Source organism: Anabas testudineus, chromosome 4, assembly GCF_900324465.2.
Source record: "Anabas testudineus chromosome 4, fAnaTes1.2, whole genome shotgun sequence".
Lineage (NCBI taxonomy): Eukaryota > Metazoa > Chordata > Actinopteri > Anabantiformes > Anabantidae > Anabas > Anabas testudineus.
The window spans coordinates 18476103-18488348 of NC_046613.1; the positions used below are offsets into that span (position 1 = coordinate 18476103).

Sequence of the window (12246 nt, forward strand, 5' to 3'; positions counted from 1 at the left end):
AAACAGTTCAGACTTGGTTTGTAAGCAAAAAGAGAAAAATGTTGCCTTATGGTTGAAACTACACAGTCTTATAATAATTTGAATGTTAAACATAATAACAAATAAAAGGTGACCACATGCATGTTTTCCACAGCTAATTATATGACAAGAGTCTCATGCTCCAACACCTCAAATGATGCCAACATAGAAAATATGGAGACCCAAAAACAGTGCTACAAAAACTTCTGTGTATTTTCACAGATCTGCAAATCATGCTCCTGCACGAGCCCAACAAGGAAAGAGAAGAAGTGCCAGAGAAGTACAGAAAGAAGTCACTGTCTATGTGAAACCGAGGCAGAAACCGAGAGTGGAAGAGAGGAGGCAGAAAAGAGGTGTGGAAGCCTGTGGGAAGAAGACACGTGACTAGTCTGGGGGGTGGAGCGCAGAGCTGCTGTAGCGTCATCCACCTCCTACATGAACACGGACAATAAGCACGTCTCACACAAGTCAGGTCATGCCAGGTAGGAGAGGGAAAGATATGACAAAATATATAAATAATGAGTCAAAGCAGATGGTACCAAACCACAGGACCCTTTGAAACAGCTTACAATAGGAAACAGAGGCTTATGGCAGCTTTATGTGATTAAGAGTCATCTCTACTCCCAGCAGATGGGCTAAGCCATGGTCAAATAAATGACCAGGGCCAAGCTGCAAATGTCTGATGTAACTTATTTGCGTATGACAGGGATTTTTCTCAGCTCCTACACATATCACATACTTTTTTATCTGCACCCTGGCCTGACATACTCAGTGAGACCATGGCATGACAGGGCTCCCCCTGTAGAAGCTTTATGATAAAGGGACTAGAAGAGTCAGCAGAAAAAGTCAGCTACACACTTCACCTCAGTCTCTTATGAATGCAGATCATTTAAAACTCTTTCTTTCTGTTTTCTGAATGATTCATATGATTGCCTTGCTTGACATCAGAAGTCAATGTTGAGTATAAAAAGCTTTTGATGACTTTATGGTTCTTGTTTGCAATATCTGTAAACCTATAATACATTTTAAATGGCAAACAGCTAAATTTTGTTACTCATTAATGTTCTTTAGCCTAGTATAGTCACTTTTTTTTCCACAAACATTTGGATGCATTGTATACTATTGTGTGTGCCTTTATATTAACAGTTTTGCTTGTATTGCTAATCCTTGTCCATGCATGTGAGAGAAAATGATACACACCATTTCAAGAACCCATCTCTGAGTGAAACACTGGAAAGACAACACTTATAATCATGTGTTTGTACATGTTTTGTCATTACAGATTAGGTGGGGGTTTATGTTTTAACATGTGGTAGCCTCTGTAAACTTATGTGTGGATGGAGCAATCACTTCTCCTCTTCCTGGGATTAACCAACTCTGCATATGATGTCATGTAAGCTAAATCTGATCTCTGCTCTAACACAGCTGAGAAAGATCAGGGTTGACCTCACTGGCTGGATGGAGTGATGACCACCAAATGAAGAGGGGGAAAAAGAACATTTAAAATGATAGATGTCACCAGAATCATATAAAATGGTAGAAAATAACAACAGTAAACCCCAGTTTACATTGGAAATATTGGCTGGTTTCCGCTTTATCTTCTAGACTGTTATTTAAACAAAATAAGACATAACCCAAGCTGATCCAGGTGTAGATTTTTTTCAGTTGGCTTTGACTGAAATAAATATGATCCTTTCTCCGTTGTAATCTTGTCTATAAACCCTAGCCTGCTAGTGTTGGAGCACTGCTCTCCTTTACTACAGTCTTTACTTTACACACATGCACATGCAGGTGAAAATTAGAGTGTATGAATGTGAGAAATTATTTGGGAGCTCTGGTGAGTGTCTAAGTTCAGACACTGATGTTGGCAAAACTGTCTAACAGTAATTACTATTCGTAAAAAGGTGCACTAAACATTCAGGCAGCAGCTTCTCATGTTTATGCTTTCACTGATTGAAACAAAAGTCACAGTTGGCAGCTCAACTCAGCTGTCATTAACATCAATTCCTTGGTGACAGGCCTAATTTGAACTTCTCTGTTGCCTGTCCATTTGCAGTACTCATTCAAAGATCATTTGTGGGGGGAGAAGCTCTGCAATCCTATATATCCTATATATTTTTGAACCAGGACCTTCAGTGTTTGGATAAAGAACTGAGAAATAAGGGATACAATTTTTGCATGAAGAAAAAAAAAAAAAAAAAAAAAAAGATAAAATGATAAAAAGGGCTAATTAATCGATCTTACCAGTTAATGTTACCTCTTGTAATTTAGCAATATGCTAATATTCTAAGATTATTCATTTAATATATTATGATTTGTGGTCTTACTAGTTACATGATGCCATGTTGTGATGAAATGCGAGAAACTGCTCTTTATAACCACAAACAAGACGTTGCACACATAAGTAAACATTCGTGTTGTTTATCATCTGGACATTAAGAGCATGCATATGGAAATCTATGTTTGTCATGTCCAAGAAAACAGGCCTAGCATTATGCATAAGAACCAGAATAGATCCTGACCTTTGCCTGACACCCAGTAAATCATTTCACAATATGCAACTGACAGTGTGACTCATCCTAGACAGAGCAACTCAAATGTCATGGTGCATCTCTACAAGACAGCTTTTATAGGAGGTATTAATGATGCTAACTGCAGTGCTAAAACAAATTGAGTTGATCGCAGTGTGTGTGTTTCTCTCTTCAAGTAGTCTTTATGATCAGAGGTGTCTATGGTTAGGAGTTGGTGTCAAGGAGTGAGCAGTGTCAGAGAGCAACAGCTGGCCGCTGTCCAGTACTTCTCCTGTTTCAGCTCAGATTTAATGCACCCAGATGGAGCCACCAGCTGCTTCCCAAAAGCCAGAGTCAGCCACTGCTTGAAATCAGTCAGAATTAGACATCAGTAGTACTTTCTGATGACTTTTTGTAAATTACTTGAGTGGGCTAACTGTGGCCTTTGACTTACTTCGTATGCTGATTCAGAAGTATTGCGACAATTGATGTCACATAATTGTCATTGTTTTTAAACATTTCTATCCGTGAAAGGATGCGGGGAAAGTGGGATATAACTAAATATAGTTATAAGAATGTATATAGCACCAGTGCAATAAGTGATATTTTATGAAGGCCATATCCATCAAAATATTATTAGTAACAAGTGCTGCGTGCATTTGTTTATGTTAATTGAAGTTTAGACTGATACGGGAAGTTATAAAAGCCTCTGTCAATGTAACATATCAGCTTTCAATACCCCACCCCCAACTGCTACAGAGGAGGGCAAACACAGCACACAATGTTGCCAGTGATCTACACAGTCATGGGAAGTTCCACTCACATGAACCCAAGAGGCAAGTCTCCTTTGTCATTTAATAGAGGAGCAAGGCGTGGCAGAAGTACAATGCATTGTATTGTGTACTCCCTGATTTATTTGATTGATATAAAACTCTGATCCTGTACCCAATATAAATAATTTTAGACATACTGTAGCTGGGAGTAATGACAAAGTATAGTAACAAAATAGAAGGAAAGGAAGGTATTTCTATTGCTTTGGATCTCTACTCCAATGCAAAGTGTACAATGGGTCTGACAGAAAACAATGAGGTTAAAGTGTTCATTTTAAGTGTGTGCGCATCTAAGGTGAACAAGCGACTTTGTCAGCAACATAGGATTAAGTCTTGAGACATGCAAGATATTTAAAACTTTCTAAAGTACAGGCCTGTCAGACCAATATCTGGTCATTAACTGCATTTTGATGAAGTTTTAATTCATCAAAAACATGCTGCTTCCCTAATATGTCAATTTAATGTGCAATATAAAACTCCTCTTATCGATTTGATGTGAATGTAAAAGCACATCTGTAATTAATAAAATGAATGATGGCTTTGCTCAATTTAAGTGTGTCAGTAAACCATGTCATTGAGCCTCTTTTCAAAATATTTGAGTCCTGAAACGGTAAAATGGATAAAAACACTTTACTATAAATACTAACTACACACATGGTACAATGTTGATGCTGTGAAAAAGTCACGGTCTGGTCTGCATTAAGTATTCATTCAAACCCAGACCAGCAACATAATTTAATTTCTTAGATGGTATAAAGCTGCTTTAATTTCAACTCAAACCTTGACATTTTGTCTTAGAAAAATTCAAAAATAGATCTGAGATCTCCTGGCTTCAGCACTTTTTAAATTACCATCATCTGAATCTGGTTTGATTCTTTTGGCTCTAGTTTGCCACTTCAGTTAGTTAAGGCAGAGCAGTAAAGTGTAGATTGGCCATAATGTAAGAAACTGGATAACTGTTTACCTGCTACAGTATTACATATAATTTAGAAGAGACAAGTAGAATACAGTGTCAGTTAACACCTAAAAAAAAAACTCTTAAAATGGAGAATATGATAAGTGCTATGCCATGAGCCAGGATGGACATTTAAAACGTACAGTAACGCAGCATTACACAGCACACATCACATTCAGAGTCCTTTTTGTACAGTCACGATTCACATCCTGTGCAGGTTTTTGAATTACATCATCCTCAAAGCAACAATGTCTGTCGGTGTGAACGTATGGTGTTGCTGCTTGCCACAGATTCATTACAAGATTAGCTAGTCGAAGGTAGGCTTTTACATGCTGTTGATATCCAGGATTTATTCATTCAGTCTGCCCAGCTTGCTCTCTAGAGAGCACAAACAGGGTAGAGAAGAACTTAAATCGTCAGAATGTCACTTTAATTCCAGCCAAACATGCTGATAGAGCTTTTGTGCCTTCACAGCTCTTCGACAACTGTCTCATGACGAGGTGGTGTAAGCTGCTGAGCTAGACTGCAACAAGAGCTGCTTATCATGCTTCAGTGGGAGGCAGACATGAGAGTTGGATACAACACCTCAGATTTCCTTCTGAGTATCACGACTGAGCACCATGAGTGGCTTCACTTATATGAGAAGCCTTACTTTTATGCCTCCACATCAGTGATTCAGGCAGAGAAAACAGAACGTCTTCCAGAGTCAATCCAACCATCACTATATATACAGTTATATATAGCATACCATTCAGTATCTACAACAGGTGCTCTCTGCAAGCGACATATCGTTTATTTTTAAAAACTTAGAGCATAATTTATCTTTTTTAGCCATTTGGAAGCAGCTGAAGAACAAGCTCAACATCACAAACACATTTGACACATCAGTGCCTTAAAAAGTTGTCAAGGTCAACACACTAACATCAATATTATTTGCTTTGCAACATACCCAGCAGACAATGAGAAATATTAGGATACATTTGGAGTCATATTTAGAAACTGTAAACAAATATTCACTTGCCTTCCAAACTATTTTAGTCTCTACCAACACCTGAGAAATACATCTGTGCTCCACTGTGCTTATAGCCTAATGGCTAAATTTGTCTGTGTCTTTGATGCTGGGAGGGTAGCATATCTGACATTTTTGGGGAGACAATTGCTTGGTGTGGCTGGAAATGTTGCTGATGCAAACAGTGAGAATGAACAAACCAAAACAATGAGCTGGAAGATGCTAAACCTCCCCTGAGGGGAACTGCAGATTCAGGTAATCCTCTGTGGGTTTGTCTATGCGAGTGATAGCTCTCGTACTGTCATTTGATCAGATTCTCAGATAAAAATATTAATTACTTGACTTTTGAAAAGCAAAAAATAGTTTTTAATCTAACTTAACATCTAGTCAACAACCAAGACTTACATTTAGTGGAATTAGCCTTATTTAGCTCCAGCTGATAAAGTCTGCTGGCATGTCATGTTATTTCAGCCAGAGCAAGCAAGGTCACAAGCTAAAAATAAAAAGCTTTGACTACCATTGTTTTTTTTTGTTTGTTTTTTTGTTTGTTTTGTTTTTTATTGGCAGAAGGCCATTTCATTTCACACAGTCTGAAATACTTCCTTACTTTGAGCAAGTACAGTTAAGTTACATATGGTAAAACATATGTATTGCTATTCTGAATGTACCTAGGTGGCACACAATGCATAGAAACATCTTCATTTACTTCATAGTTGTTGTAAACATATAATGCTTGCTTAAATATCATCCCCCCTCTTCTAATGATGTAGGGATGTACAAGAATTCTTATTACTATAACATTCATTTATTGCTCTCCTTCCATGTTCAGCAGATATTAAGGCCAGTCATCGTGGGCAGACGTAGTCATCGAAACAAAGAAGAGCCTGCAACTGAAACCCACAGTGTCAGAAAGTCGAGACACTGAAACTTAGAGAGAGAGATAGAGAAAACTAACATACATATCGAGAGCTAAGTGTACCAAAATAAAAATAGCATAACACAGTAATGTGCAAAACTTTGGGGGAAAAAAAAGAGGATTATTTGGATGCTTTCTCGGTGGATGGTTATGTCACCATGCTAGAGTGTGTACCGATAAAAATCGAGTCGGATGGGTGCTAGTTTCTACAGTGAGCCACAGTCAGGCAGCCATTAAATTCTGCTGCTCCTTTAAGACACTGGGGTCTCCCCTTGGGAGTAAAGCCTGCAGTGTACTTATAGCAGAGGCTATACGGTCCTGCCTCCATCACACAGGCATTTGTTAGTGTGAGAAAGCACTGAGCTGAACCAAAGACTGAACCACTGTGTGTCGACAAGGCCTACTAACAAAGCCAACCTTTCAGCACTCAGACGTTTCCCCCTGCTCTCTTGCTTTTTGCAGCAACATTCACAGCAGTTCCAGATCCACTAACAGAGGATCTAGTGCACTGGCCTGCCTTACATCAATATCTCTGTTATCACGTGGTGGAGCAGGGTGACACTGGCATTCACCTTTGTCCCAGGTGGAGGCAGGCACCACCCAAATGCCCAACTCGCCAAGTGAGTGCACAAGACACTCAGCCTATTACATCAGCTCAACCACTATGTGCTGTCCTTCAGAGCTTGGAATCTACACCTCACTACAACAAAGGAGAGAGACTAAGCCAGTTTTAACCAGTCAGATAACAAACTACTCTGAATTTTAGACTGTTGGTCAGACAAAACAAAACATTTGAAAATGTTATAGTGTAAAATTTTACTGTACTGTGCATTTTCCACAAATGTGACTTTCATTTGACTAAACAATCAAGAAAATAATCAGCAGATTAATCAAGAATAAAAAAAATAATTGTTAGTTGCAGTGCTAAAGATATATAATAAATAAACATGAATGATTTTCCTGGCACTTCAAATGGCATAATTATATAAGATTTTATATATCTACAACTGACCAGTTTCCACCAAAGCAACTGACTAATAACAAAGGAGGCACTAATCATACCAACCATGTATTAGCAGGTGGTTGTAGATAACAAGGCTAGTATTTGTTTTAGCCCATAAGGAAGAGCTTAGCAACACCCTCAGATAAACAGTAGCCCTACTGGAAAGGCAGCAACATTGACTGAGTTAGCTCAAGGAGCTGTGAGATCAGGAATGAACAGTAGAATATGGACAGACAACTGTGCTAGAGTCTTGGTTAGCCCAATAATTGTTCTTTGCCATGTCAGGCCCAGCAGCTACAGCGCTATTGATAGTGGCTAGTTAAAAGTGTTTATTTTGTCTGGGTCAAGTTTAAGATAAAGGGCCTAAAATACACAATGGTTATGAAAGAAATAATAAAACATGAATGCCCATCTGAACTTGAAATGAAATCCAAAATAAACCAGACTCACTATCACTCTTAAGCTTGTTGACACCATTAGCACACCCCCTATCACTATTTTACACTGAGATAAATGTTAGGTCCATTGGGCCAGAAGATTCATGGAGCAGTGTTATGGCCCTAATGCCAGATCCAGATATAGCTGGACACCATGGGGATAAAAATACCCAAACAGATGGGAGGGTTTACAGGCAAGGGGGAGAGGCAGCAAGCACAACTAAAGATTTCAGAGGAGAGGAGAACTGCAATTACAGCTGTTTGCTAACCTCTGTCTACTATGTGGTTAGCAAAGCCTTCGGTGGATGACCGTTCAGAGATAATGACCTCCCTGGGAGATACAAATGTAAGGATAATCATACACAGACCAGAGTAGCTGTGGTGGAGATTACGCCTATCTCACATCAGTTCAGTACGAATGCTTAACTAGAGTTTGGGAAACACTGAGACATTGTCAGAGAAAAAATTATTGCACAGTTATCAAAGCACTACAAGTGGCAACACATTTCAAGCAAAGAAAAGGAGCGAAGAGAAAGGTTAATGTGAAGAGGAAATGGTTGAGCACTCACTGGCTGCCCTAGAATCTAACAATCAGTAAACAAACAGGCCTTGACATTTCATGTGGTTTTTCACAGCCTGTCTAAATGCTACTAAAACCAATGGCTCTGTAAAAAAAAATGCTCATGCTGACACAAAACAACAAGAAACTGTAAATAACTGATTGCTGTTAAGGCCTGGTCTGAGCTTATTCTGTGTAAATGAAAATGCATGGCACTGCTAAAAATATTATATAGGAGATCTGAAAATCCAGCTTTCATACAGAATATTGTTTTCAGCATTTATTTCACGCTGGACCACAGTAAGCAAGGATTACAGTACTCATTTACAAAAAATCAAGGAACAAATTATGTTATTTTTAGTGCAAAAAAAACAGTTTACTTTCAGTTTAGTTATACTTTGGACAAAAATATCTGTACCTCTATTAAATATTCACCAGTCAGACATGCTTTAAGAACCTATCCAATCTAGTCTCAGGAAACAGAGCATGGTTGACTCATTAACAGTACATGAGACCAAGCTGCAGGAGAAGGAGTGGGTGGAGGACAGTTCCTATTTACTTCCTGTGTCTGTCACTGTTAGATCAAAGAGTCTACTGAGAGTCTGCTGCACAATCACAAACTTTTAACATAATTTTAACTGCTAAAAAGATTATTCATATAGGGTGTGGCTTTATGTTGGAGGACACCAACAGTGGTGTGGTGCAATGTGGAATTGTGAGTTCATAGACCTGAGGGTATACTTACCAATTTGATGGCCACATATTCGTTAGTATAGAGATTTTTTCCCAGCCGCAGTTCTCCGAAGTTCCCGCAGCCGATTTTTTTACCCACGCGGAAGTTTGGGCCAACCATAAGAACTCCAGAATTGGTCCCTGAACTCCGTCCCCCATGTCCAGTCCTGCTGCCTGCCGTCTTAGACATCTTTTTCCCTTCCTCTGTCTCTCCCTTGCCCCCTCTCTTGTCAAAATCCATAAGCTTGTGATACCCTGGCCTCTCCACGGTTATTCTCCAGCCATGCAAACCATAGAAACTCCAACAACGATAACAAGAGGATGCTTTAGGGAGGGGGAGGGAAACAAATCTCACAAGACAGAGGAAAGGTGTTGCTATTAAAATGTGCAATGGTTCAGAAGACACTTCAGTGTGCTGAAACTACAGCTGAAGTGACGTATGTGAATCTGACAGTTCTTATACTGAGTGCTTCCCTTTTTCTTTGTGTTTACCAGGGGGGTTCCTTTCTTGTGAGTTTCCCCAGGTCCAGTCTTAGAGTAGTATGCCCCTGCCTGAGGTGTAGGCAGGTTGTGCTAGCATGTGCCCACAGACACACATACAACACTAGTCATAAAAAAGCACTCAAAAATCCAGCTACTGCATCCACGAGGCCACTTGGGAACATCTCCTGGAGTGCCTCATTCTTTCTCGTCAGCCTTCAGTGACACAGTGGACATTCTCCATGTTGCAGGGCCACCACAGACGAGGCAACACAGAGTGGGAGAAAACATCAATGAGAAAGACAGATAACAGGTGGCTTGATGTAATGGATATCTGCAAAAAGAAAAACAGACAAATCAGTCCACAGGCTCTGATACCACGTTTCCTGTATGGCATGTAAAATATACATCATGCTTAAATACATTAATTATGTCTCCATTGACTATCCAATTCTATACTTGCAATGACAAAAAGAAATCTATATATGCACAATCTGAAGTCAAAACATACAAAAATCTAACTAATCAATAATTATGTTATCAAATCCCTTCAAAGTCATTAGGAGATTAAACTTTTCTTTAAAGCTAATAATAACAATAAAAACAAAATTAGAAAAAAATAAATCACATTTTACTTGAAGATCAAATTATGTCTACTATAGCTGTTTCTTACAACTGAAATAAGATCTTGCTACAGACTGGCGCAAGGCAAATTCAATAAAGTAATCAATATATGAGTGGAAATATTCCATAGTGGACCTCAGACATGAGAAAAAAAAAGGTTCCTCTTACAATTAAGCCTATTTTATACACCTCAGAAAATAGCATCTTCCAAAGATTTTGCAGATCACAAAGTTGTATTTTTATATATGAGACTAATGTATTTCATGTTGTTGAATAATGTTATGTCAAGTTTCATTCCTAATCTATATTTTCAGGTGTGCAGATCTTCAGATTAATAGAAAGTAGAACCAAAAGGACTCGGACTATGGAGGATTTGAAAATTTCACATAAATGTATTCACATACACAGCACAAAGATGTTTATATGGTGAAAACGTGTTCAAGTAAAAAAAGAGTAACCCTATTATTGTAGAAATAACAAACACAAACAACAATTATGACCATAAATGTAGTTATCACTGGCACTGTAATTTGACCATCTATGTGTAGTTTTTCGAAAACAATCACACTTAGATATCAGACCAGAGCGGCTCTCCTAACTCCCCTATGTCCATGATCTAAGATGTTAGTGGTGCTGAGGAGAGCAGGTAATGCAGGCAATAGCAATGGACAGCTACTCTTTCTTATGGAAGGGCACTTACATGGATCAATGACCACTGTAATGCCTTTCCTCATAACATTTGCATCATTGGGAAGCATATTATTGGAAAGATTTGAAAACAGTCTAGTCTACAGCTAGCTCAACTATATCTAACAGGTTAAGAACTACTATCACCAACACATTATATATGGCATAATCAGAAAAAAGATATACCACTAATAAGTGAAAACTACTTTGTGTTCAATATGTATTAAAATAATGTACTCATGTAATGCCTTTTAATGGATAAATATAAATTGACAAGTTTATTCCAAAACAATACAGAGGCAAAGCTATATTAACATAGCACTAGCTATGGAGGCTGGAAACAGATTTTACATTTCTGAGTAAATAAACAATGACACAGTACACTAACACCCAGTAAAAATCATTTTGTATTTGACAACTCCCTCTGTTGAGCCAGGTATGCCTTCAGTAATTACACATTCTCGTTTTATAGCATGAAGCATGGCATTATTTTGTATAGGAAATGGGAAGATACCAGTCTTCCTAGTCACAAGTTTAGTTCAATAAACAAGCTGAGTACAGGCTATTAGAGTCTGCATGTCAAATGATCACAACGACTACTGAAATGGTTAAGTGCACTATGACCAGCACTCATTTTCTCAAGGGGACACAAAACCAATACTAGTTGAGGTACTTACAGAACAGAATTATTGGAATATGAGACATAAAGATGTTAATGGAAAACAACAAGGATCTATTATGGGTAACTTACTGTCTCTGGGAACCTCTTGGCAATCTTGGCCATATGTCTACATTGTCTCATTTCAGGAAGTTGTGTTTGTTTGTTCACGCCAGCTGTTTGGTATAGCTGAGCTGTCTAAAACAGTAAGCAGCCCTATAATCCAAGTATTGAAGGAGCACTTTTAGATACATGGACAAAAAAATCTTTTAATGATATCTCGCTGAAACAAAATCTTGAGGCAGACAGAGGCGCTGACGCCAGCTTGCCACAATTATAGTCTATACAGCTAGCTAGCAATAAGATGGCAAGAGGATTTCCAACGTTACAAACATGAATCCAACTACTGGCAGTGAACATCCAAATAACATCAAATAATTCAACAACAAAACAAAATTCCCTCTTCTGTGGGGCAAAACACCTTCCTTTTTGAGCTTACGTTAATAACAGCTAATAGCTAACTAGCTACCGAGTAGGTTAGTGTCTGGCAGCTGTCATAGATTTAACGTTAGTTTCGGGTGAAGTACCTGATTTCTCTCTTTGTTAGCATCAATGTGATCTGTGAGACGTGACGAGGACTTGTAAATAAAAATCTTACAAGCAAATCCTGTCGACAAGTGCCTTTATAAAACCAATCGGTGACATTAAACAAGCTGGTTCGGAGGACAGGGCCAGATACTCTCGGGCTATCCTGGCGTTTGTTAGCAACCTCACACTAGCTTTATATCGCTCAATCTTAGCCAATTTGTTTCTATTAAACAATTTTCT

At 38.5% G+C, this 12246-nt stretch overlaps 1 protein-coding gene across 4 annotated transcripts in view; it reads right to left on the reverse strand.

The window, feature by feature from the left end:
* csnk1g2b (casein kinase 1, gamma 2b) overlaps positions 1–12246 on the reverse strand; it is a 28843-nt gene that overhangs the window by 15781 nt on the left and 816 nt on the right. For all 4 annotated transcript variants that reach the window (XM_026344975.1, XM_026344976.1, XM_026344973.1 and 1 more), the window contains exon 2: positions 8983–9783. In XM_026344975.1, coding sequence (XP_026200760.1) covers positions 8983–9210 — 228 coding nt within the window. In that variant the 5' untranslated portion in view covers positions 9211–9783. The remainder of the gene's footprint in view (positions 1–8982; positions 9784–12246) is intronic.